Source organism: Argentina silus, assembly GCF_951799395.1.
Source record: "Argentina silus genome assembly, chromosome: Y".
NCBI lineage: Eukaryota > Metazoa > Chordata > Actinopteri > Argentiniformes > Argentinidae > Argentina > Argentina silus.
The window spans coordinates 51402535-51430484 of NC_139654.1; the positions used below are offsets into that span (position 1 = coordinate 51402535).

The window sequence follows — 27950 nt, forward strand, 5'->3', positions numbered from 1 at the left end:
TTAGGATTTAGGCCCATGTATATATTGCTATAGGTCATGAATCGTGTAGAAGCCGAATTAGTTGTAGTTTAAGAGGCTTTAGACCTGAATGCGAGTTGAACCGTTGGCTACTGCAAGCTGCGCTCCGAGGCGAGTTTGGAGAGACGCGCGGAGCGCTGAGGTGAGCGCCACGAATGGGAAGCTTTGCCAACCCGCCGAAGTTGTTTTTCAGTAGAAGGGGAGGGAAACCCTAGAAATATTCGAGTATTCGTATAAATCAGCTCCTTATTTCACTATGGAATAGTTAATGAAAAGGAATGAACGCCTCAGAGTGATTGAGCCGCAGAACCGAGGGAGGGTCGAGGATCTTTCGCCGCCGGGACTGGTAAGCACATCGCCCGAATATGAAGGCAAAGAGTAGAGACCAAAGCTTGTCTGATTCCAGGGAACTAGATGGCTCCTACGATCCACTCACCGGTAAGTAAATATACATTTCTTTCATATATTTGTATATAATAGATCAATAGAAGTGTCATGTTGTGTTATGCGTTTGCTGACCTGGCATTAGCCTATTATTGTAAAATAGTCATCAATGAGTAATCTCATAACATACGTTGGGCGCCGCGTCCAGGCAACGCGTTGAAATCAGAAAATGAGCGTTTTTACGCACGAAGCAAATGTACCGTCACACATTTTCTTTCATTGAGATCACTGGATAGAATCAACTATGATAAAGTTCTCCACTCACTCCTGTAGGCTATATATTAAATGACAGAGCGTAATTTAATGACTCAGTAACAGCACTAGGTTAACCCTCCCGAACCGTTAAATTGAGTTTCAGTCTTGGGACTAAATCAGTTGAACGGAGGCGCGGATATACGTGCGTTTCCCTGCATTGTCATCAACTCCGCCCGCCACCGGTAAGGTCACCGTACTTGCGGCGCCTCGGGATAACGACGCGGTGAATGAGGCACTTATAACGGAGATTTTAGTGTGTTTCAACCAATACAGCAAACAAAGTGAGGAAATGAAGCCATCTAAGAAGAGTAGGACATACATTTGTCCATAATAATATGGTCAAGCACTGTCACAACACTGATGTCCAATGTCGGCCTCCTGCCTTGGTCTATTTGCTATAACAACATTTGATTGGCTTCGTTAGAAACATAAACGTCCGATTCTAGTGTTTTCCCCTGACTGTCTGCAAAGATAAAAGCCTCGTTTGAGATAAGCCGGCAGCAGTACTGGGTTGTCAGTGACATCATGTTTCTATTAAACGTCTGCCCTGACAACTCTAGGTTTTTGTTTTTAGACAGTTTGTCAAATGTCTCCTAAAATCCAAATATGTACCTTCCTTAAATAGCACTCATAATGGCATCATTCTCTAGAGTGTATACAGCAGATGTCATGCTCAGAAAGGCCAGTCTCTGATTTGGGGTGGACTCGATGGATGGATGTATGGGTGGTTGGGTAGAACAATTCATAGATAACAAAATAACAGGCCAGACATCCTTGGTTTACTATCACTGCAGTGTGTCCTTGATAGTTTAAGTGCAAACCTTATTGCAACGTCAATTTGTTTGTTCTGCTTTAATTGAATGCACTTGTACAGTAATTAATCTTATCTGCTGCGTACCAGTTACAAGTGTTGGCATACAGTATAGGCTATGCATCTCAAATTCGTCCTGAAGTTGTGGGAACCACTTTTTATTTCCAAAACCTACTCCTTCAATAAATATTTGCTTGTTTAATATTTGCTTGTTAAATGTCCAACTTGCATCAAAGTGAACATTTGTTGATCAGATGTGTGCGGACCCAGGCAGCTAGGCCTACTGTATGCGATTCGGCATGAAACACTTCTGTTGGGACCAGCATCTTACAAAACAAACAGGGCAGATTTAATCCTTTTACACACGAACTAGATCTACTCAGACAGCTGTCTAGACATCGTATTTGGCAAACGCAGCAACATACTCGGGTTAACTAATCCCTAGCCCTTATCATCGTTGCAAGTGGGATACATTGTTAAAGGGTTATACTAGGGCCGTAACCTACACTTCTAGCGCGATGAATTTACAGCAATTTAGCTGCTTGCAATGTTGTGAAGTGGCCCATGTCTGTGTGATTGTACGTATCCCTGTGCGCGTGTGTGTGTTTCCTTTCAGTTACATCATACATTAAAGACTCTGAATATAACCATCAGTTATAGTCAGATTATTTTGTCATGATTCTCTCCCCGTCTGGCTGGGTGTTATGATATGAAGGCTTAACACAAATACGAATGAACTCTTCATAACAAACACTTATCTCAATAGACACCACTGCACATATGCTCACAATACAGAACCATGTCAACTATTATCTATTCAACAACTTGCTGTTCAAACAAAGGGCAGGTGCATCAAAGGACTCGTATGTATGCAGCCAAGGATGCGTTTAAGAGCCTAAAACAAAACCAGTTTAGTAACGGTTAAAAATGATGACAATAGAGAACACGAACCTCGTCCTTTTGACATGATAATTGGCTTTCTGTTGCGTCAACTCGAACGAGTAACAGCTGTCCTGTTCGAAAGTTGTTGAAAAGATCATTCATTTATTCATGTGTTCATATGTATTATAGATGGGAGTTTTTGTCAACACATCGATATTTACAGTACACTACACGTCACAGAGCGATGAGCTCTACACAGTATTCAGATCATTATTATTATTATATTATTCAGAGACCTGTTTACAAACTAACATCAAACAAGTGTACAGTAAGCGCCCCTTGTGTGAGTTGGTGACAATTATTGAAACGTATGACCTGAAAAGTTAATGGAACGTGTAGTGCTTTGTGTTTATTTGAGTCCACGGATTTCAGGCAGGCTGAAAAGTTACCGCAACTTTTTGTGCTTATTACATATTGTTTATTTGAATATGGACAGATTGACACATTGAATTATCAAGAGTCAGAGTTGATTGGCCCATCATTCTTTAACATTCAAATAAAAATGAACTCAGAAAAAGAGAAAAGTAATAACAAGAATCACTGATGCTTAAATGGATGGGGTAGCCTAGTCCTCCATCATGTTGCTTAGACCTCTCCAGTTCCTTCAAATCAATGGTCATAGACTAAGAGCTATGAGAATTACATCTTATAATAACAAATAGGAAAAGTGCTTGAACGACAATATTTGCATGTGCAGGTTATGATGCAGGGCTGACAGCAGGCGTGGTAAACCCAAAACCCCAAGTCCCAGACACAAGATGGAGTGTGAAATGTTTATAGGCTTGGTTAGTTCATTGTGATGATGCCTGTTGTGTAACAAAATAATCAAAGTGAGTCTTGCATAATTGATGTCTTTGATGCGATCTGTGGAGGGGATTGAACCCCGGCCAAACGACCTCATTGAGACTGAACGGTGACGGTTAGCATCGTGTGAAGGGAAACAGAGAGGGGAATAACAGACATCAAGGGGCATTAGCGTTAGCATACACACATACATACATACATACATACACATACACATACACACAGGGCTCTATTTTAACTGCGTTAAAAATGGATTACACATGACCAGCACATTTTTCGTGAACACGCCTGTTACCGCTACACCAACCACCTGAGCGCTCCAGTGCTGTGGTAATTTCACTTGTTACAGCCAACACAAATTACCGATACGTATGCGTTTGCACTCGCATCTATTTTGCGCCGGGTGAAAATACAGTATAATAATATCTCTAGTCTCTCCTAAGTCTAACAACTGGAGTCAAATGGTTAAAAGGAGAGTAAGAATCCCTAATCTGAACCAGACTTAGGTCTCAGTAAGATCTCCCATGTATAAATAAAGGATAAATACAAATAAAATAAATACAGAGGATTATAGTAAACATGGCTAAGGGGTCATGGATACAACAGCAGTTCCTAAAGGGACAATTGCTATCAAACGGTCTGACTTGCTGATTAGCTGAGTACTTACATCTGGTTAGTCAATCCAGGGAGGCAGGGCATCACGGGGAGAACAGCTAGTAATGACCATCAACTGTGTGCGAAATTTAATTCACTTGCAACCAAAAAATAAGCCCAAATTTAGCTGAGGAACAGCTAGTATGTTAGATATTCAAGTGTATTAAGTTCATGCCTGTTAGAGCATCCTCTGGAGGGGGCATGTCGCTTGTAAATGTTTGGTAGCAACTGGATTATCTAATAAAGAGAGGTGTATACAAATGCACAATGCTCTAGTTACAGGGAGAATCTTGGTTGCAATTAGGATATTGTCTTTCACACCTGTATCTGATTTAACAAGAGAGCTGCTTATGGTCATCCCGTTATGAATGTTGGTTGCAATAGACCCAAGCAGACCCACCAAGTAAACACGTGTGTTGTTTACATAAAATATTCAGGCTTACTTTCAACAGAAACTACACTGGGTCCTGACCAGGCTTGGATTCATATACACTCACCGAGCATGTTATTAGGAACACTACACTACTACTGGGTAGGGCCTCCCTTTGCTCTCAAAACAGCCTTAATTCTTCGTGGCATTGATTCCACAAGATGTTGGAAACATTCCTTTGAGATTCTGGTCATGATGACATGATTGCATCATGCAATTCCTGCAGATTTCAGGCGCACTTTCAAGCTGTGAATCTCCTGTTCTACCACATCCCAAAGGTGTTCTATTGGATTCAGATCCGGTGACTGAGAAGGCCACTGAAGAACACTGAACTTACTGTCATGTTCATGAAAGAGTTTGCTCAAGCAAACTCTCAAAGTATTTGAAAGTATTTCAGATACCCAGGTCTGGTCCTGATGCTTATCTTCAATTTCTTAACGTTTAGATTTTTTTGTCTTCCTTCATTCTTCATCTTTTCTCTTGTTGTTTTGCTGCTGACTTTGTCTCTCTCTTGATCATGAGTCTGCTAATCTCTCTTTCTGTCTCTCCCTCTTTCAAGCTTTGTCCTTTTATCTACCTCCCTCCCCCTCTCTCTTTCTCCCTTTCTCTCTCTCCTTCACTGTCCCTCTCTTACTCCCTCTCCTTTCTCCCTGCCTTTGTCTCTCTCTCTTCCCCTCCTCCCCCTCTCTGTGTATGTACTGGTGGTCTCAGGTGTTTTGTGTCTGTGAGTGAATGCATATTTTATATGTACCTTATCAAAGCCCTTGCCAGATCTAAAAATACCATCTGCATTTGTACTGTATGAGTGAAGGGACACGAGGACAAGGCAACTCTCTCTCTCTATCCCTCTCTCTCTGTAAAGCTGTGTTTGTTTTTCCATGGCAGGGCAGCTGCTATGCTTTGCTGTTTGATTGACAGATCCTAAGTGCCCTGTGGTGTCTCTGCTCGACACTGCTAACCTCAGAGTGCACAAGGTCTGCATGCACGCACGCATGCACACATGGACACACACACCACATCTCAATGCATACACATACACACACACACACACACACACACACACGGCTGTCCACAGGAATTTCTTTGATTACTAATTTGGATTCAGATCTAAGCAGTTCTTCACTATCAAGGACGATTTTCAGTGGTTTACGTGTTTCATTTTCCGTGGGAAAGAGGGGAGAGATTGAATGGAAGGATTTGAGTCTCCTGCTCTGTTGGATAGAGGCAAGATGGGATATGAGGAGGGATATGTAGTATGTGATTGTGTACAGTATATATGGACTATATAGTTCTCAACATGGCCCGTGGTGCTCACAATGTTATGGAATATCACACTGTCAAAGAAGGAAGTCTCCACACACTCAGGATCGATGGAAAGTTTCCATTTACTGGGCTAAGCTTTCAGTCGCAAGACCTTCATTAGAGCATACGACTGAAACCTTAGCCTAATAAATGGACATTTTGCATTGATCCTGACTTTCTTCTATGACAGTGTTGCTCTTCCTCTCCTGTGCCTTAGTAACAGCTGGTGGTGCAGAGGCAGATTCCTCTAAGTTACACAATATAACACTGCCATCTCATGGAACATAGGATATTTACCTTGTATGAAGAACTGTTGTCAATCTTTCCAGCAGATGGGGCTAGTAACATACTTTTAAACACAGTATCTGATAGGTGTGCAGTGGGCGTTTCAGAAATGTGGTTCCACTAATTATCAGTGGTATCAGTCAAGGTTAGGGTTAACTTAAAGTAATGGCCAGTGTTGGTAAGTGATCTGGAATTGGTGTTGTGTGTTTTCCCCTTAAGATAGTAAAATAGTGAAACAATCTCACAGATTGTTGCTTTAGCCACAAAGTTGATGAATGTCTTATTAATACATTAAACCAGCGATTCCCGCATCCACCACAACATTTAGTCTGCAAAATGTTTTGGAAGTTGTGGGATTGGGCTGGTTGAATGAAACACAGAATGCTGTCACAAGTTAGCACTAGCCACTATACACTGGTTGTGATTGTGATGTTATGAAAACATGCAGGATGTAGACCAGCCCAACCCCTCAACCTCCAAAATCAGTGTTGTGGTGGATGTAAGAATTGCTGACTGCTACTTGTTGAACCTGATCATAACCAAAACACTAAGGACAGGTAACTCCACATAGGAGACTAAAAAACAAACAAATCTTAAAATCATGTTTAGTAATACTCCTCTCGTGGAATGTCACTCCTTGAGCACTACTGATACACCATTGCTGTAAGATCAAGTGCTATTTGCATGTGTCAAAGCGATGTATTTGCGCCATTATTTACAATTTGGTTCAGTTATGGTATGTGATGTTATTTTGGTTGGAGAGAGAGAAAATAACTGGAACAAAAAAAACATATGCTTGCAAGCCTATTCTGAAAGGCTGATTTAAAAAAAAAAAAGAGAGAAATGACAGGATGCTGTTTTTGAGTGTCTTTACTAACCCGTTAGCCTTGGGCTGAGGGTGTAACCACTGATAAGAACAACCCTGGATGTTTTATATTTTCATCTCAGTCTCTATATTGGCTGCAGCCAATCCTAGTGTTTGTTTTCTGTGTTGATTCCTCACCCTACTTCAATGTGGATAAGAGAGACTATGATAGGAGATCTCTCTAGAGACAGAGAGAGGGAGGGAGAGCAAAGAGAATGGAGAAACAGGCAAACCTTCAGAAGAGGGGTGAAGGAAGGAAAACACTCTGTACGGGGATGAAAGGTGTGTGAACCTGGACTCCTGGAAGAGAGGGAGAGAGACAGACAGAGAAAGAGTATTTGAATCACTGTTGAGTACTTGAAGAAGAGAGACATTTGGAGAGAGAAGGAGAAGAGAGAGACTGATAGAATATTAGAAATTTCTGCAGCTCAGTTTAACTTAAATCCAGTAGACATCCAACCTTAACCAAACACCTTGAGCGAGAAGACAAAGAGGACCACAAACTCCCTTGAAAATTAATAACACACCTGGGATTAAACAACCATCTCAGAGAATTTCAGGGTCCAGGCACGGTCATGATGGGCCATCGCAAGAGGGGGTGCAGGAGGCAGCTCTTCAGTGTGGGCAGATACCTCTACCACTGGCTCACCGGAACCCTAACCCAAGGTGGAGTAGGGGGGAGGACACCATCATGGGGAGGGGGGAGACTGGAATTGGGATGTGAGGGAGGGTACTGTATAGGGGTGGAAACCCTAAGGAGGTGGTCAAATTACGGATTTAGCCAATGGTTTCTCTATGGTAGTCATCCGTTGACGGGGATGGGTCTGTACAAGGGTCTGCACGTGTCTATTTTCATCTGGTTTGTAATTTTTTTGAAAGACATAATGTTTGGAGTTGAACTTTCAATAGACCGCACTGTGCTGCCGTTTAGCCAATTAGAAACGAGAAAGTGTGAGTGCCTCTGTTTGTTTACACCCACCCCTCATGGATCAAATTAGATGGTGATGTATGTATGTATTTTTTGTGGTTTCTGACAGACTAGTGTGGCCAGCACCTAAGACTGGGCGTGGGGAGTTTGAGGCAGTTGTGATACCTCTGTCCCGTGTCTTGGGAATATTCCCTGACATATTGAAATGCTATGTCTTCTCTTTCAGTTACACAAGGATAATCTCAGACCTGAATCAAATTCATAACAAATGTTTGTGCTTCATTTAGTTTGTACTTTTGGGACTATTCCATTGGTTCTATTGTACCAGGGCACTAAATCAAGATCAAGTAGCCTATTTGAGAGTATTAATGTATTTGATAAAAATTACTTAAGTGGAAGAAGGATAATGTAAATCTGTATTCTTGAGGCAGAGTTGCTTCTCAAAGAGAAATCATTACAGAAGATCAAAGAGTTCATATTGATCATTCCCCGACGAGAACACCAGTGATCATAGGACTGGGTGTGTATGCTTCAACCAGCAGGTAATATATTGTGTATGATATTCTCTTATGTTTCATGCCAAGCATTACTTCAAGGATTATGAGCAAAATATAAATACCCAAAATATGAACTTACCCAAAAGTTGTAAGACAGGATTCAATTAAAGAATACGATTGTCGTTGGCTACATAACTCTTTTCCCTTGAGCTGGTCTCAAAGGTAAGCTACTTATTGATGAGGAACCACTGGAACAGAGGTGTCAAAATTCTGACTGAACATCAGTCTAAAATAGGGTATTGAGTATGTATTACTTGAAGCAACCCAACTATAAAATGAACTGCTGTATTAAGTAAACACTAGTCACAGATTAATGAAGTGTGAAACTCTTGTGAAGCATGTGTTTTATGATTGTCCTTCCCATGTTGCACTCACAGGAATGTGTGAAACTTGCCAAAAGCTTCAGTTCAACTCCCATAATACGATCAGTGGCTAGGAATATAACAAATAGCAATATATTATACTACATCAGCAACAGATAAAATCTGATTGACATTAGGAAAAAAAAAAATTTGTTCAAGAGACAATTAATCAATCATTAGACAATAGGCGTTAATGCAAAAATCTTGCTATTTATACAGTGCCCTATAGGAAAAGCAAAGGATATTTTCATGACTGCTGAAAATGTTGACAAGCCGAGGACATTTTTACATACAGCATTGGATAATAACGTCTCCTGTAAGGCCTTGACTTCCTCGGCCTGGACTGTCTCTTGACCCAGCTCTTGGACACCATTAACTAGGAACTCATTCTCTCTGAAAATAAAATTCAAATACAGATGCAGAAATGAGTTGTCTTAGCTTGATCTATTGACTTTTTTTTTTTCATTCATCATGACTAGGCTCAGCAAAATCAGGTAGTAGTAGTAAACAAAGGTAGTAAACAGACTAGTCTCAGACAAAACACACATGTAGTGCAGTGGCGATTTTAGAGTGGCATTTCTGGAGGGGCAGCTTTGTATTGTACGTCACCACCACAAAAAATAAAGGTAGTCTTCGGTAGGCGCTGTGAGTGCCAGGGAGCAGAAAGATTTCAACTGAATACACTTCATACGTTTCAACGCTCAGCGCGACACAGAACGCTACATTGAGGTTGCCTATACTGCAACAAAATAAAAAGATGAGACACACGTGTCTTCAATAACTTGCATGCAGGTCACTGCCTCCAGTGGGCCTGCAAAGCCTGCATGCTTTATCAAAATACAAGCACGCGGCACATTGTTAACTTGTAGGAAACTTTTATCAATTGTATTTCTTTAAATGTCAAAGAAATATCATCCGAGCAGAGGCTACAGTACAAAAGCCACATTAACACACGCAAAGTAGGCTAGGCTAATTAAGCTATATGAATATTTCGCAATTCCCAGAGTTTGATGCAAGTGATCAGCCTCCCCAGAACATGCCGATTCTCCTCGGTCTGTTTGTCGTGCTCCACGATGCTACGGCGATATGCACCATCTAGTTGTGCCTGGATTTTGAGCTGCCCCAGTAAACCCAACTTCGTGGCACAATTCAGATGGGACGCAGATGAGACTCGTCTGCACAACAAACAGACAGAGCTTTCACTCTGTTCTTTCTGACAGATGTTTAATGTCTTTGAAATCAGCTGATACCCAAACAGAATCTCCACCAAAAAGCATACATGCGAAACAGAACAGCGCATGTTTCGAGGTGCTAGCGGTTAGCCATAACACTTAGCCTTACCTTGCTGTGACTGAATTCTAGCTAGCTACATAAACAACAGCTGTTAGCTCGACATCTAGGACAGTGAATAACACAGTAGATAGTAATGGCAATGCTAAATAATCACAATATAGATGAGTGTATTCATTTTGACAACCAGCTAGCAATGAAGTCAACCTAATTCAATAACACTAAGGTATTTTACCGGTCTAGTAACAGACGGCAACGCCAGCTCACAGTCGCTCGTCTTAACCGTTCTAATCGCTTAATCCTCTCCACCTTCTGAATGCCAATCCAGGGTTCCCTCGTTTTCACCCTAGATTTATCTGAGTCCTTTTTGGTCATTTTACCAACCAAAGTTTTTTTTTTTCTTGGGTTTGGTGGCCAACATCCGAGCAAGTTCAAGCCGTTGTTGGAGATGCTGGTCACTTGCTTGTAGCGTCACAAAAGGCTTTGCCAAATCCATGCACACTTTATTGGAAAGCTGATATCTAATCAATGACAAATGAGGATAAATCAACTGGAGGTTTATGTAGTCGATCTGCCGGGAGCGCAGTTCTCTAAAATATGTCAATCTTCAGTGAACTATAGGAATTTGTTAAATGAAGAACTTTACTGTTTAGGGGAGTAAGATCACTCGAATTGTATCTCTAGTCAGTAGATACATTGTCACGCTTTTGTTTGTTACTGGGAAACGGTTATGAATGCCAAATATGCTACAATTCAGAGAGGAACTGCAACCAACACTGCCTGCCAGCCCCAGAGAGGAGCTGCAACCAACGCTGCCTGCCAGCCCCAGAGAGGAGCTGCCTCCAACCCACACAACGTCTCGAATAACAAATTTAAAAAAAAAAAAATGTATCACGTTCAACAACCTAGACGTATTTACGGTTAAAATGTTTATTTTTTCCTAAAATAGCTTTTGCCTCCTGGTTATTAGGAGAGAAGTTTTATATTTTAAACATATCTAACATTTAATATCACATCAGTTGCTCTGCCTGATAAAATGTGTGTACGATAAGTGTTAATGTTTGGAATGTTGCACGCAGCCTTATCCACGAATTCTATTCAAATATATTGAGCAGAGTGGGCAGGCCTACCACTCTGTATTTGATAAGTGTTAATATTTAGAATGTCTCCCATGGCTGTAGCCACTGATTCTATTCAAATGTAATGCAAGGTGTTCACCTTACTCCATCTCGCATTACGCTGCTCTCTCTCACTATATGCGATCACTTTTCGTGGTGGTGCGCGTTGACATAGGCGCCTGTTAGATTATAGCACATGATTGGATGAGTTGGGATTTACATACTGATAAATATATGCAATGCTCTCGTTATCAGAGCTGTTTATAGGCCTTGTCATTTACCTGAGACTCGATCATTTCATGCTTTTCACTCACACTAACCACTTTTATTCTCCCATCAAAAGTCACCATAATTGCTTGTTTAACAGGTGATATGCAACATAGACCCCCCCCTTCACCCTACTCACAACATTTTATGCATTTACATTTATGGCATTTAGCAGACGCCTTTATCCAAAGCGACTTACAACAAATAGATTTGTCAGTCGTAATTTTTTATTAACAGGAGAGAACTTGTACAGGGGGGAAGTGGGGGTGAAGAGGTCTCAAGGGTTGGGGTTTGGGTTAGTACAGGGGGGGTAGTGGGGGTGAAGAGGTCTTTAGGAAGGACTGTTAAGATGTACCTTGAAGAGATGGGTTTTCAATCTACGGCGAAAGATCGGTATTGACTGCAGTCCTGACAGTGGTGGGAAGCTCGTTCAAGCTCTCCATTTTATGCAGCACCCCCTCGTGAATTCCTACATCCCTTCACCCACTAATTTTATTCAAATGTCTTTGAGCAGAGTGGGAGTGAGTAAGTGTTAATGTTTGGAATGTGCGATGGCCCTAGACACTGATTCTATTTAAATGTATTTAATACATGTTAATATTTGGAATGTCACACACAGCTCTACTAATTCTACGCTTTTCACTCACACTAACCACTATGTTATTCTCCTGTCAAAAGTCACCAGAATTGTGTGCGTTCAACGTGAACTTGCGAACTTGCAATGCGGAAAATTATTCACACGAACTGCGCTCTTTACTTTGTGAGTGCGCTGTGTCCATAACAGTATACTGTAGCCTACTGCTGAAATGCGTGGAATCATTATATCGCTATGAGTTAATAATCTGCAATTTCGCAGACACACATATTCCATGTCTGACATTATGAAGTGTCCATGAAGACATGATTTCTAAATTAAGGTTTATCCAAGGACATCATTTGCAATTTCTCCAACCAGACAATCATTTGTCCTTTTCCAAATTGAAACAACAACTCATAAGCTACAGTACTCTTGCAATGTTTGTAAACATATCCATCATGCTCAATGATGCCTCGTGGTGGTTGTTTTGCTTTAGATTAGATTAGATTAGATTCAACTTTATTGTCATTGTGCAGAGTACAAGTACAGAGACAACGAAATGCAGTTAGGGTCTAACCAGAAGTGCAAAATAGCAGAAAGTGCAATGAACAGTATTTACAGGTAGTGCAATATATGATCAGTAGTAGTGCAGTATAATATAGTATAATATAAGCAGTATAATATAGCAGTGCAGTATAGCAGTATGTGAGTAGCATACTCACATACTGAATGACCTGAAATAAGTAGAATGACCTGAAATAAGGCTTACTCGTGCCATCGCTGTACTCCTGAGACATCGTCACACCAGTGGCCAAATTTGAAACTTCGGCCAACTTGAGCAACAATACTATGCAGTTATGTTAGGGGTTAGAGACAGTATTAGGCATTGACTTTGAGTGGTCAAGGCAAGCAAACATTAGCATTAGCATCAGGAATTGGCAACAGAAAAGAAAACACGATAAACACTTTTGTCCAAACTGCCCCAAAGTGGACTTGAACCTGCGATAGCATAGCATTCTTCCTTTTGTAGCTTCTTACCTGTGGCCATTGATACATGAATACACAAACATAAACTATTTTGTTAGATATTGCGTCTGCCCACATATAATTCATCAGTGATACAATCACTTTCCATTCATCACTATACACACTATATGTGACTGGCCTGATTATTTCAGTCCAAAGCCAGGTTAGCAAACTAACAAGCATACAAGCATCAAGGAGCAATAGTTATTACTGTGTGTGTTTACAGTATGTATGTCTTTGCGTACCCACCATGCTCTAATCTGTGCTGTCATTGGTCACTTCCAGGCAACCCTTCTTCCAACCAAAGCAAAAAAACCATAAAGGAGAGATTCCTCAAACTCCTGCCCTGCTGTCGCTCTGGCTCCGCCCCCTCTCTCACTCAAAGCAAGTGTCTATCTGTCTCATTTCTGTATCCCACCACTCTGAGCTATCACCGGCCCATGCTACACAAATCAACTTCTCGGCTACTGACTTTCAGCATCTCTCACGCTCACATTCTCCTCTTTCCTTCTTTCTCCCTCTCCTTGTGTTTACCTTTCCATGTGTCTCTCCCCTATTCCCCTCTCTCTCTGCCTCCTCTTCCTCACCTTTCTCCACCTTCCCCTGTCCTCTCTCTACCTCATTTACAGTTTAGCTTTTATAAGGTGTTCTCTAGAGAAGGAGGAATCTAGAGTCTACAGTGTGTAACCATGTCCTACCCCCTTCTCTATTTCTCGCTCCCCTCCCCTTCCATCTCTCTCTCTCCATACAGTGTAACAGGCCATAACCATGTCTCTCTCTCTCTCTTTCTCCCTCCCTCACCCCCCCATTCTCTATATCTCCCCCTCTCTGATACAGGCAGTGTAGCAGATGGAGAGCTGTCTACAGTGTGTTACAGACCAGAAGGTTTGGACCAGCTACAACAGCAGACCAACTTCAATAGGAGAGAGCTGCAGATCCTCTATAGGGGTTTCAAAAATGTCAGTTTCACTCCTGTTCTCCTTTTCTTACCTTATCTTTCATTTTCTCTTTTCACTCTTGTTTTCCTCTGCAATGGGTCCTTTCCTTTATCCCCAGCACTTCATTTTCTTACTATCTCTTATTTACTGTTCTCAGAGTCTATAGTTCATGTTACAATTGCGTAGTGCGTGTGTGTGTCTGTTGTAACCCCACCCTGGTGTTGTTTCCTATAGGAATGCCCTAGTGGGGTGGTGAATGAAGAGACATTCAAGACCATCTACTCCAAGTTCTTCCCTCACGGTGGTGAGTCAATGAGCACTGTATTGTATTATACTATGTTATTCTAGTATACTTTGTATTACATTCTACGATAATACTACCTCATAATTCTATTCTACATTTATCAGTTACACCAGTTACAGTATAGATTGCTTACGTATAGTACAATTGTGGTCAGGAGGGTTACTGTACTGTACTTGAGTAAGATGAGAGAGCCCTAGTAGTCCTGTTATAGCTGAGGATCCTGCTGCATGTGTGTTTGTACATGAGCATGTGTGTGTGTGTGTGTGTGTTTGACATCTTAGTCTCTCTCTCCATGTCAGATTCCAGCAAGTACGCACATTTCCTGTTCGAAGCCTTCGACACCCACAAGAATGGAGCTGTCAGCTTTGAGGTGAGGAATATGGATGTGAGATCAAATCATTGAGCCTCTTGCAATATCTAAGAATTGGGGTAACAAACTGATGTTATTATGACCCAGGTAGTGCGTTCTGAAAGGTTCAAGGCTAAACATCAGAGTGAGCGATACATGGCTGGGTTTAACCGGATTCACCTGCTCACCGTTTAATCCCACCTGCTGTGTACCATGAACAACTCCTGTCTGAAGGATACCTTCCGCAACACGTTAAAATGTCAAGGTTTTACGAGCATGATGACAGAGGTGAAATACAGTCTGCCAGAGTGCAACATTGTTTTGACCAGGAAATCATTAGCGCACATTGCTTTATTTCTAGGCCTATTGATAGTTTCATTATTATTGATTCAATGTAGCTGAATATATCATGCCATTGTTTTTACACGCCTTAAATGTAATTTTAATTCTTGCACACATGACCTCGGCTGTAAGAAATGTGGGGATTATAAATATTCTCTGAGGATTCTGATAGTAATGCATATACAGTACAGCTCAAACTTGTCATCTGAGAGAAAAGACCCAAAACAGTTGTAATGAATGAAGATGTAAGTGTGACAGTGTAGGAAGTGTTATTTCCTAAACCTATATTCTTATGAATCTTTGCTTGTTTAACAGGTTTAGAAACTTTGAAGTAGCTCAGTCATCATATGTTAGTCTACATAAGCCTAAAAGACAGACAAATAAGACTTTGAATTGTTTGGTTGATAAGATGAAACAATCATTGTACCTCCAAAGTTCAAAGATTCTAAATATGTAAGTATGCTAAAATCTAGGATCTGGGATTGGTACATCCATATTAATTTTTTTTTAACTTTTAAACTAATGATATGTAGTCATTGATTATTGAAGTATATAATGCCTTTTAGCTTAGTTCAACTGCCTTACCATCTCAGAACCCAAAATATAAGCTTGTTTTTCAACCATTGTTTGTAAACAATATATTTCTAAACAAACACTGTATAGCTTCAAAACATGGTTAAAACTAGGGGTGTGCCGGAATCGTCAGTCATAATAGTATCCGTATCCGTTTATTAGACTTGATTCTCGTATCTGGATGATACTCGTGATCAGATTACCAGCGATTTAAATGCTTAAAATCAAGCTGCGCCAGTCGATCAGAACCGATATTAGTGAACACCTGTCACTATTCCTCCTGAGAAATTCCTGTTATTTTAAACGCATGCAGGGTTCCTATACAGTGCCCTGCGTAAGTAATGGGACAGTCAAGCATTTTTTTTATACAATCTTCTAAACAATTACTATGAGGTTAAAGTTTCTAGAGATTCTCAGCTTTTATTTGATGGTATTTTTCTACATATTGGTTTCACCATTCAGAAATTACAACACCTTTTATACATAGTCCCCCTATTTTAAGCCACCATAAGTGATGGGACAGATCACTTGTGTTTTAGTATTTGGTCGATAATTCTTTGCATGCAATAACTGTCTGAAGTCTGCCACCCATTGACCCCACCAGATGCTGGGTATTTTCTCTGGTGATGCTCTGCCAGGCCTGTACTGAAGCCATCTTCAGTTGTTGTTTGCCTTAAGTTTGATCTTCAGCAAAGTAAATGCTTGTTCAATCGGATTTAAATCTGAAGATTGACTTGGCCACTCTAGAACTTTCCACTTTTTGGCCCTGAAAAATTCCCTAATTGCTATGGCAGAATGTTTTGGGTCATTGTCCTGCTGTATGATGCTTGGGCTGACAAATCTCTGTACACTTCAGAATTCATTCTGCTGCTGCCATAAGCAGCTACATCATCAATGAAGACAAGTGAGCCAGTTCCAGTGTAAACCTGACCATCCTGTTTTTGTGGCTAACTAGTGGTTTGCACCTTGCCGTGTCGCCTCTGTAGTTCTGCTGGTGAAGTCTTTTGTGGATGGTATTCTCTGACACATTCACGCCTATCTCTTCCAGAGTGTTCCTGGTCTATGGGACAGTTGTTTTGGGGGGTTTTCTTAATCATGGTGAGCATTCTTCGGTCATCCACTGTAGAAGTCTTCCTTGGCCTACCAGGCCATTTGCAATTTGTGAGCTCACCAGTGCTTTCTTTCCTTTTAACAAATGTTGCAAACTGTTGATTTTGGTAGCTTTAACATTTTGGCTATGTTTCAGCCTCAAAATGGCTTCCCTGGCTTTCATTTATCTCTTTGGTCTTCAAGTTGACACCAATAACAGACTCCAAATGCAAAACCTAGAATCAATACTAGACACTGAAAACTCTCTTATGACTACACAAATGTTGTGGAGGAACACAACTGATGAACCAGAAACACCTGTTCAGCCAATTGTCCCATCACTTTTGGGTACCCTGAAATAGGGGGATAATGCATAAAAAGTTTTGTAATTTCTGAATGGTGAAACCAATATGTACACGAATACCATCAAATAAAAACTGAGAATCTCTCCTTTAACTTCGTAATTGTTTGTTTTTAAATCCAAACTTTTGGATTGTAAAGCCAAAAGAAGAAAAAATGCTTCACTGTCCCATTACTTACGCAGGGCACTATATTAACTGACCACACAATCAATTATTCTTGAACAATATAACCACGGTTTTGGAAGGTATGCGCTTTGAGCTGAGATAAACACAGACTTCAGATAATATCTGAAAATTATCGGATGATACCCATATTCGTAAAATGCCCAAAATCCACAACGAGTAAAGTTTTTTCAGCACACCCCTAGTTAAAACTATCATTTTGATCTCATGAATGGTCAGTCTTGCATCCATAGCTCTGTCTATGAATTTGAGAATGGTTACATTTCTCCATCCCTTAGCTGGGTTTCATTTTGCTTTTTGAATCCAAACAACAGTTTTATTTTAATAAATTACGTGCTTGTTGCATTGCAAGTAGCCCACAATATATTTTAATATGTACATATTTAGAAATATGGGGTTAGAGTGAACCTAGATGGGAGGATAACAGTACTGTATAGATAGGTAGTCTGGGCATTGAATACTCTCTCTGTGGGTACTGTAGGCAAAAGCGCTGACCATTGGACCAAATGCAAGCACATTAGGTCCCTTAACTTTGTTATGTCATCAAAATTAATCATGGAACTACAACTGAACACCCCTCAATTTAAGTCTCCCCCTGCACCCTCTCCCACCTCTCTTCTCTACTGAAGAAAGTGTACTTGGTGTACTGACAAAAACCAGAAGGAGACCCCAGTTTTAATATCTCTGCCTTGCTTGCCTGTTAGTTTTAGAATAGATTTTAAGAGTATTGTATAGGTATCTAAAATGGAGTGTTGGGTGTGACACTCGGTTTGTACATAAACATGTTACTGGCCACAGGTGTTTTCTGGGAGTGGATTCGATTTTCTATCTCTAGTGGCTGCCTCTTCGAATCATGTGCATGCAGAAACACAACAGCTAATGACCGACACTGCAAGCCCATATCGGGGCCCCGTCCCCTCTCCTTTCCCCTAACTCCATTTCCACTCCTCCTCTAACCTGTGCTCTTTCCCTTCTCTCTCCACCAGGACTTTGTCACAGGCCTGTCCATCATCCTACGAGGGTCAATCACAGACAAACTCAACTGGGCCTTCAACCTCTATGACCTGAATAAGGATGGCTGCATCACCAAAGAGGTACACACAACAGAGAGGGAGAGAGATGAGAGATGCTGGAGTAATATTGGGCTTGAAGGACAACACACACACACACACACACACACACACACACACACACACACACACTCGCGCTTAAGCATGCACACTGCTGAATTAAAATGTGTAGCCTACAGATCATGACTGTCACACATATCAACAACTGTCCAAGGCTACAGCAAGTATATGACACCTATATGAAAGTACTTCATTTGTAGCCAACTGTGATGCATAATATGACAGACAGGGGCAAAAAAGAACAGTCAAAACAAAAACGACTCACCACTCACTGGGATGACCACCAACTCAGGGGCAGGGCTGAAGTCGTGCAAAGCTAGAAAAAAGCCCTTCATCAATGAGAAGCAAAGAAGAGCCAGGCTGAGGTTTGCAAAAGACCATAAGGATTGGACCGTAGAGGACTGGACTAACCTGGTCGTCTAATGGTTAGACGGAGACCTGGAGAGGCCTACAAGCCACAGTGTCTTGTACCTGCTGTGAAATTTGGTGGAGGATCGGTGATGATTTGGGGGTGCTTCAGCAAGGCTGGAATTGGGCAGATTTGTCTTTGTGAAGGACGCATGAATCAAGCCACGTAAGTTGTCCTGGAAGAAAACTTGCTTCCTTCTGCTCTGACAATGTTCCCCAACTCTGAGGATTGGTTTTTCCACCAGGACAATGCTCCATGCCACACAGCCAGGTCAATCAAGGTGTGGATGGAGGACCAACAGATCAAGACCCTGTCCTGGCCAGCCCAATCTCCGGACCTGAACCCCATTGAAAACCTCTGGAATGTGATCAAGAGGAAGATGGATGGTCACAAGCCATCAAACAAAGCTGAGCTGCTTGAATTTTTGCACCAGGAGTGGCATAAAGTCACCCTACAGCAATGTGAAAGACTGGTGGAGAGCATGCCAAGACGCATGAAAGCTGTGATTGTAAATCAGGGTTATTCCACCAAATATTGATTTCTGAACTCTTCCTAAGTTAAAAAGTTAGTATTGTGTTGTTTAAAAATGAATATGAACTTGTTTTTATCTTTTTTGTTATTTTGATCAGTTGTCATTTTCTGCAAATAAATGCTCTAAATGACAATATTTTTATTTGGGAGAAATGTTGTCAGTAGTTTATAGAATAAAACAAAAATGTTCATTTTACTCAAACACATACCTATAAATAGTAAAACCAGAGAAACTGATAATTTTGCAGTGGTCTCTTAATTATTCTTTTATGAAGCTGATTGAGAGAATGCCAAGAGTGTGCAAAGCTGTCATCAAAGCAAAAGGTGGCTACTTTGAAGAATCTAAAATATAAAATACCATATTCTGGTTTGTTTGACACTTTTTTTGTTTACTACATAATTCCATATGTGTTCCTTCATAGTTTTGATGTCTTCAATATTAATCTACAATGTAGATTATTTTTAAAAAAATAAAGAAAAACCATTGAAAGGTGTGTCCAAACTTTTGACTGGTACTGTATACATCATGCTCAAGGATGCCTCTTGGTGGTTGTTTTGCTGAGGTGACTGACCTGAAATAAAACTCACTAGTGCTGTCACGGTACTCCTAAGACATCGTCACATCGGTGACCAAATTCTAAATTTGGCCAACTGTACCACCTCATCTATAGTGGAGGGGGTGTGATGGCTTGGGCATGTATGGGCATGTATGGCTTCCACTGGAACTGGTTCACTTGTCTTCATTGATGTAACTGCTGGCGGCAGCAGCAGAATGAATTCTGAAGTGTACAGAAACAGCTTGTCAGTCCAAGTACAAGAAAATGCCTCTAAACTCATTGGACGGCGCTTCATCATACAGCAGGACAATGACCCAAAACCTACTGCCATAGCAACTAGTGAATTTTTCATGGCCAAAAAATGTTTCGTTGTTGACTGGTCAAGTCAATCTCCAGATTTAAATCCTATTGATTCAAGATTCAAGATTCAAGATTCTTTATTTGTCACGTGCATACAAGTATACAGTGAAATGCAAAAGTGACAGTGCCACAGAGTAGTGCAAAAATACAATACGTTTTAAAATACAATAAAATAAAAATAGAAGTACTAAAAAATATACAGTATGGACAGTATAAACAGTATAAACAATATGAACAGTATAACCGGTAAGCATATAAGTAAGCAATATAAATAGCAGATGGATGACTATGTGTGTGCATATGTGTTAAGATGACAGTGCATGTGTGAGTGTCTTGAGGGGGGCACTGGTGGGGTCATCGCTGATGATTCTGATGGCGTGGGGGAAGAAACTCAGCCGTAGCCTCTCTGTTCTTGCTGCATGACAGCGGAGGCGTTTTCCTGACCGCAGCGGCTGGAACAGTCCATGTTTCGGGTGATGAGGATCCTTCATAATCCTGCAGGCTCTGGTCCTACACCTCCTGGTGTACAGAACATGGAGAGGGGGGGTTGGAGCTCCCATGGTTTTTTCCGCCAGGCGTACCACCCTTTGCAGAGCTCGCCTGTCCTGGGCCGTGCTGTTACCGTACCAGACGGTGATGTTGCCAGCCAGGATGCTCTCCACAGCTCCAGAGTAGAAGGACTGAAGGATCCTCCGGGAGACTCTGAATTTCCTCAGTTGCCTGAGATGGAACAGGCGCTGCCTTGCCTTTCCCACCAGAGAACTGATGTGGGTAGTCCAGGTCAGGTCTTCTGAGATGTGGACTCCCAGGTATTTAAAACTGCTCACCCTGTCCACAGCAGTCCCTCCGATGTCCAGCGGTGTGTAGGCCCTTAGTTTTTGTGCTCTCCCGAAGTCCACAATCAGCTCTTTTGTCTTGGAGACATTCAGGATGAGACTGTTCTCCTGACACCAGAGTGACAGGTCCGCCACCTCGTCCAGGTAGCCTTTCTCATTGTTATCTGAGATCAGCCCCACCACGACCGTGTCGTCCGCAAACTTGATGATGGAGTTTTCGCTGGACTTAGCCACACAGTCGTGGGTGTACAGGGAGTAGAGGAGGGGACTAAGGACACAGCCCTGGGGGGACCCTGTGCTCAGTGTGAGTGAGCTGGAGGTGTGTCTACCCACCCTGACCACCTGTGGCCTGGCCGTCAGAAAGTCCAGGATCCAGGCACACAGGGGAATGTTCAGTCCTAGGCCAATCATCTTATCAGCCAGTCTGGTGGGGACTATGGTATTGAACGCTGAGCTATAGTCTATAAACAGCATTCTCACATAGCCCCCCTTCTGCCTGTCAAGGTGAGAGAGAGTGGTGTGGAGGACCTGGGAAACTGTCTATTGAACATTTGCTGAAGAGGAGACTTAAGGCAAAATGTTCTCAAAACAAACAACAACTGAAGATGGCTGCAGTACAGGCCTGGCAGAGAATCACCAGAGAAGATGCCCAGCATTTGGTGGGGTCATTGGGTCACAGACTTCAGGCCGTTATTGCATGCAAAGGATTGTCAAGCAAAATGAGACTGCTTAATTTGGATATTTGATAAATCTGTTCCATCACTTTTGGGGGGACTATGCATAAAAAGTGTTGTAATTTCTGAATGGTGAAACTAAGATGTACACAAAGACCATTAAATCTAAACAATTTCTACTTTAGCCTCATAGTAATTGTTTGATTTCAAATCCAACCTTTTGGAGTATAGAGCCAACAGAATAAAAAATGCTTCACTGTCCTATTACTTCTCAAAACTGCTCTAGTCCTAGATTATGCCTACTCCTAGACTAAAAACTTTTTCAATAAATAATCTATATTCAAAGTGTGATTTTGTCCAGGACTATAGGTAATCTGCATCTGGGAAACATATTATGAGTAATATGCACTTTAAACAAAGCACTGGGTAAAAAAAGGTCAACCTGTATAACACTGCCCTCTAATGGTTGTCTGGTGTAGACAGAAACTCTTGGCCTTTGACTAAAATGTGTATTCAGTCAATGGTTTAAAATATTCCTAAAACCTTCAAGAAGTACACAGCAAACCAACTGGAATGATAATGGATTGTGTACTGAGCTGCCTGGCTCTGTATTGAATTAACTCAGGTAACGTATATTAAATGCACTGTTGCACCTTATTTCAACAGTCTCTTTTACTGTGATGTTGCAGCAAATCGATATAAACGTCTAACCAAAATGGCATATCCATTTCAAAGATGATTATGAAAATGTACAACGCCGCAATGACATTTTGGTACGACCAACTGAAAAAAGTTAGGTTGGAGCCCTGTACCGTATATGTGTGTGTGTGTGTGAATAATGTTTTCTTCTTCCCCTCTAGGAGATGACAGACATCATGTGCTCCATCTATGACATGATGGGGAAGTGTACATACCCCAGCATACAACACAACGCCCCCATGGAGCATGTCGACAACTTTTTCCAGGTAACGCAACTGACTCCTTTCCACACTAGTTTCCTGTTCCAATGCCTTCAAAATGTAGACTCCCTTGTGTTTGGGATGGCTATTAGTGAGCTTTTGTGCAGGGACATCCTCTTCCGTAGCCCTGGACACAAAAATGCATTGCTTTGCATTTTTCTAGGTCAATGGTTTTGATGGTGCTTTGGAATAAGACTTGGGTTCAAATCTTGGGTCCGTCTGTGGTAGGGATAGACTGCTTGATCACTGACCTTGGAAGGGTGAAAGAAAGGTTCCATGAGATTTACCAATCCAGTCAAGTGTCAGGTCAGTGATGATCACTTTAATGATGTGCACTCAGTGGTGGAGCAATTTTAACCCTGTCTTCTCTGTCACACACTATTAGAAAATGGACAGGAATAACGATGGAGTGGTCACCATTGAGGAGTTCCTTGAGTCGTGTCAAAAGGTTTGTGACCTTCCACTGTGAAAACAGTTTGAGAAATGTTAATACATCTTAAAAGTTCACATCCCACAATGTCTTTTGTACATCCAGCTATATACTGTACCTTAAAACAAATAGAAAAGCACCATAATATCCAGATTTTATTTACACCATATTATAGTTTCATATAAAGCTATTATTAGGAGCTTTAACTATTATATTATTTGCTGCTGGTGTTCTGCCACTGAAAGCCATCACAATGAAGAATCATTAGAAAAATATTAGCCTCTTTTCATGATTTATCTCAACACAATGGCTGTAATCCTTAAATTGGCATTCTGAGGAGACCCCAAAATGACACAATGTGATTGGTTGCGACTCAAAATTGAGAATTTTCATTTTCGTCCTAGAGTTGATTATGGGAGCTAGCTAGTTAGTTAGAAGTTAGCAATGGAGATGTCCAACAGTCTAAAAACAAAAAGCTTGTTTGATTTTTTTAATTTCAAAACGGTCAGTAATTTCATTTTGAGGAAAAGGAGGATGGAGTGGGACATGGACTCATTTCTCAGAGCATCTCAAACTTTTAGTTAAAACTGAACTGTCCCTTTAAACATGATTAGGGATGTAACATGATTCAAGCTCATAACGGTGTCAATAAGACACAACATATTGGACAAAACATGCTAATGCAATGAAATAATTTTACAAGTCTGCAGTTTAAAACTATAAATTGAATTATAATTTCGTATTATCACCTGAAAAGTAAGAGTCGTCCATTCTCGTCCGTAATTAATATTGTAAAATGTAAGGTTATCGCTGTGTGACTGTCTTGTTTGCGAGCAAAGAACAACTAATTTATGGAGTTCTTCAGAAGTTATAAGAATGTGTCTGTATTGTGATGCTCTATCGAAGAGATGGATTCGGATTCCTCGCAACTGCAACATTCGATTACGTAGCATTACGCAATCAAGGAATTCTATGGAATTCTATTAGTGACACATTTAGCTACAGTAAAATAAGTCTTCGCAAAATTGCTTTGAGAAGTAGGCCCTAATCAAATTATGCCGTTGTTGGCCCACACACTCACAGATCATGGGCTTTAAAAACGCCGCCCCTACTGTAGCTTGCGAAATGGAAAATAAGATATTGTAGAGAGACTTTGTCCCATTATCGATTAGACTATAGTATCCAATAACATCCGTTATCTTTTTTTATTTTCATGTCTTTATAAACTAAGAATGTCTACATAAGAATTGAATACGAGACAAGTTGGCAGTACAAGTTCGGCCTACTTTCTGGGTGAAAAATGTCAGTGCGTAAAAAGAGCGGGCAAGGCTCTGCGCAATGGGCCCAGTATTGCGCGTCTGGGTGGTTTCGGATAAATTGCTTTCGGGCAGTATGCTAAATTACATACCGTTTCGTTGAGAAACCTCCGAACATTTCGAACAGGTTTGTTATACGTAAAACCGAGAGGTATTCGCTGGACTGTTTGCTAGGGTGTAATGCTGCTTTCAGCTTATCTGGGTGAGAATAGATATTCAAGAATGGATCATTTCTTTGTGTTTGGGAAAGTTCCAAACTTTGACATTTACGGCATTTAGCAGCCTTTATAGAGAGTTTTCGATTACTTCTGTTTTACACATTGAAAGAACATATTTGATTTTTCGACAATAATTAGTTCCCATACCGGGAGTCGAACCCGGGCCGCCTGGGTGAAAACCAGGAATCCTAACCGCTAGACCATATGGGAAGATATATAGTGTATGGCGTATGACATATGACATGTAGCGATGGCATCAACCCTAATGACAGTGTAGGCTTGTGACACTTCTCGCATATATGTTATGAAGAGTATGTTTACCATGTGGAGTTGAATATATCACGTCAGATGGATGAATATGCTTTATCATAAACATAGCACATTGCTTTGTAATAAAAACACACACACACACACATTTGTGGTTGAGTTCTATGATCTAATATACGATGATGAATCTACTGATGCAAGAGTGAAGTAATTAAAATTAACCTTCAGGCGGGCCGTGTATTTTACACGTAGGCCTTCAGTGCTATCCTCCCGCAATTAAACCGCATTCGAATAAACCTCACTATGACACTATAAGCTATTGTCATTCGACGTAACCACCCCATATTCACAGTGACAGTGACCTTTATCGAATGGAATAAAGTGATTCAACACGAGGCTTAACACCTGAGAGTTACAATACAATGTTCCTACGATGCTGTCAACCAGGTGTATCTTTCGTAGTTTCTCGATTGATAGTGCCGCACAAATCCTTTCCCTGGCTGGGAAATGGCTGATAGCTGCGGGGTTGGTCGACACTTCCTCACAATTTCCAGCTTTTCTTGAAAGGTCCTTCTCGAAGAAGGCTTTGCCAGTAAATCCGCCACCAAATCCATTTCTTCCCCTAAGTAAAAAGTAAAAATCTAAACGCTAAGTAAAAATATAAACGTCACGAAATAAAGTTTAAATAAACCTTAGATGATGCTACTGTAGCGAACGGCGGGGCAGAGCAGCTTGCCTTAAGCGGGTATCGAACTCGCAACCTTCCGCTTACAAACCGGCCGCGCTAGCCACAACACCAAGAGAGTTAACTCACTTGGCGGAGCTGCTAACGGGCCTTACACAGGGTCGTTACACTATCCCCTCCGTTCGGGAGAGCGTGCCCTCACGCTTCACTATACAAGTCTCTCACGTGGACACGCCTCTCCGATGGCCTCACGGGCGCCATCCCACTGCTGACACCAATGTAGCGAACGGCGGGGCAGAGCAGCTTGCCTTAAGCGGGAATCGAACTCGCAACCTTCCGCTTACAAACCGGCCGCGCTACCAAGAGAGTTAACTCGTATAGTTAACTCTCTTGGTGTTGTGGCTAGCGCGGCCGGTTTGTAAGCGGAAGGTCGCTACAAACCGGCCGCGCTAGCCACAACACCAAGATAGTAGGATAGGACTCGTATAGTTAACTCTCTTGGTGTTGTGGCTAGCGCGGCCGGTTTGTAAGGGGAAGGTTAACTCTCTTGGTGTTGTGGCTAGCGAAATTTTTTTGTGGCTAGTGACAACCGGCCGCGCTAGCCACAACACCAAGATAGTAGGATAGGACTCGTATAGTTAACTCTCTTGGTGTTGTGGCTAGCGCGGCCGGTTTGTAAGCGGAAGGTTGCGAGTTCGATACCCGCTTAAGGCAAGCTACTCTACCCCGCCGTTCGCTACACTACGTTAGTTTTACTTCAGTCAACTAACTGGCCCTCCGGTCACGCCACACGAAAAATGCTGACGTAGGCGGCCAGGCATTCTAGAGGGCTCCGGCATGTCAAATAATACGCCCAACATGGCAAACTCGAAATCTGATTGGTTAAAGAATATGACAATCAACAACATCGTCCCCATTTGCTTCAACAGCAGAGGGGATTCACTCGAAATTCTGAAGGCCTCACGGTAGATTTTTCACCGGGAGACAGCACAGGTGGAAAATTTGATTGGATAAAAGCTCTAATTTATATGAGCTGCACTGGAAGCAGCGCAACTGAGGGAGAGTAGCAATGAAATGACGTTAATAGACTGATGGGAACAAACCTTGTAAAATACATATATCATTAATGAAAATATATATTTAATTATAAAAATATAATTTCCTGATTCTGACAATCTCTAGACCAGCAGGCTGGTCCTTACGGATTCAGTAATATTCAACCATGATTCAAGTTATCAAAACTCGATTCACTATTGAACTCATAAGCAAGTAATACGGCCAGCACTCTAAAAAGAAAAATAAATGCTATAAATAGATGGTTTAATGCATAATCAGCATAGTAATGACTTTCCCGAGCAAGTCTTTTCCTTATTTTTCACTATTGAACTCACCATGTACATTTCTAACTTTGAGAACTCTGATAGCCTCTTTGTGTTTTTTGTCCCTCCCCAACTCCCATCTAGGATGAGAACATCATGCAGTCCATGCATCTATTCGACAACATCATTTAGGGACCTTTGAATGTGACGAATCAGATAGGACCTCTTCTCTATCCCCACCTCCAGTCCCATCTCCTCAGTCCCATAAAGGATACCCCTTCCCAATGTGACTGTGAGGGGCTGAAGCAATGGCCGGGCAGTGGTTAAAAAGGACTTACCATGAATTTCCACCCCCACACGGATTCAGTTATTCCACCCCGAAGCTAAAGGGTCTCTAGAGACTTTACCCTTTTATACATATACATTATAAAAAAGAAAATAAGGAAAAACAGTCATTACGTAGTGCTGTAACATTGAAAGAGAAACAAAATCAGACAACAACAAAAAAACGTGTGTGTGTGTGCACACAGTCTGGTACCTTAACTAGAAACAACACAGACCAGTAAATTCCAGATACTTTGAGAGTCGAACACTCATGAGACACAACACCACCCATGGAAAAATAGAGCATTTAATCTATGGTATTGCTTCAAACTCTCACTACATAATTCTTTCTCTCTCTCTGGAAAAAATGATTGTTTTACTTCAAGAGACAAAGGCCAAAATCAAGCAATAAATAGTTTGGACTGTCCTATGATGTGAGAGCAAATCGTTGCTCCATCTTCCCGAGTGTGTTGTGTGTGTTCTGGAATGTTCTAATGGAATTCTCCACACTCAATCCATACTGTAATGTCTGCATGACGTGTGTGTAACCATAGAAATAGAATGAACTCATTTTAATTGTATGTGTTGATATATCAATGACGATATAAAATCCTTCATGTAACCGATTGTGCATCTAGGTGCCAGGCATTGCTCGTTGTAAAAGTGTGTGTATATTTTGTATGGATACCATGATGATGATGATAATGAAGAATAAACTCACAGTTGCTATGCAAACACGTATGTCCTATTATTTCCACATGGGCATTTTGGAAAAATGTTTGTTTTTTGCGTTGTATTGTTTTAGATCTGTCATGACGGAAAATGGTATGTTGCAGCAATGTCTAAATCCAAACATTGTG

At 41.3% G+C, this 27950-nt stretch overlaps 1 protein-coding gene across 2 annotated transcripts; it reads left to right on the forward strand.

Moving 5' to 3' along the window:
* Positions 1–27805, forward strand: LOC310823767 (A-type potassium channel modulatory protein KCNIP2-like). 2 transcript variants are annotated; one of them, XM_083696617.1, is made up of 9 exons: positions 1–456; positions 13221–13323; positions 13777–13894; positions 14108–14177; positions 14459–14547; positions 18062–18169; positions 22433–22537; positions 22917–22979; positions 26911–27805. In XM_083696617.1, the coding sequence occupies exons 1-9, from the start codon at positions 384–386 to the stop codon at positions 26956–26958; spliced, it is 777 nt and encodes a 258-aa protein (XP_083552743.1). In that variant the 5' UTR covers positions 1–383; the 3' UTR covers positions 26959–27805. The 2 variants fall into 2 exon arrangements, with proteins under 2 accessions (XP_083552743.1, XP_083552744.1); XM_083696618.1 differs by having other exon boundaries at positions 14477–14547.
* Positions 27806–27950: the final 145 nt, after the last annotated feature.

Coding starts and splice junctions, on each gene's coding strand:
- LOC310823767 (XM_083696617.1), top strand. CDS start 384: ATGAAGGCAAAGAGTAGAGACCAAAGCTTGTCTGATTCCAGGGAACTA. Junction 13,895..14,107: donor TCTATAGGGGTTTCAAAAAT/GTCAGTTTCACT, acceptor TGTTTCCTATAG/GAATGCCCTAGTGGGGTGGT. Junction 18,170..22,432: donor ATGGCTGCATCACCAAAGAG/GTACACACAACA, acceptor CTTCCCCTCTAG/GAGATGACAGACATCATGTG.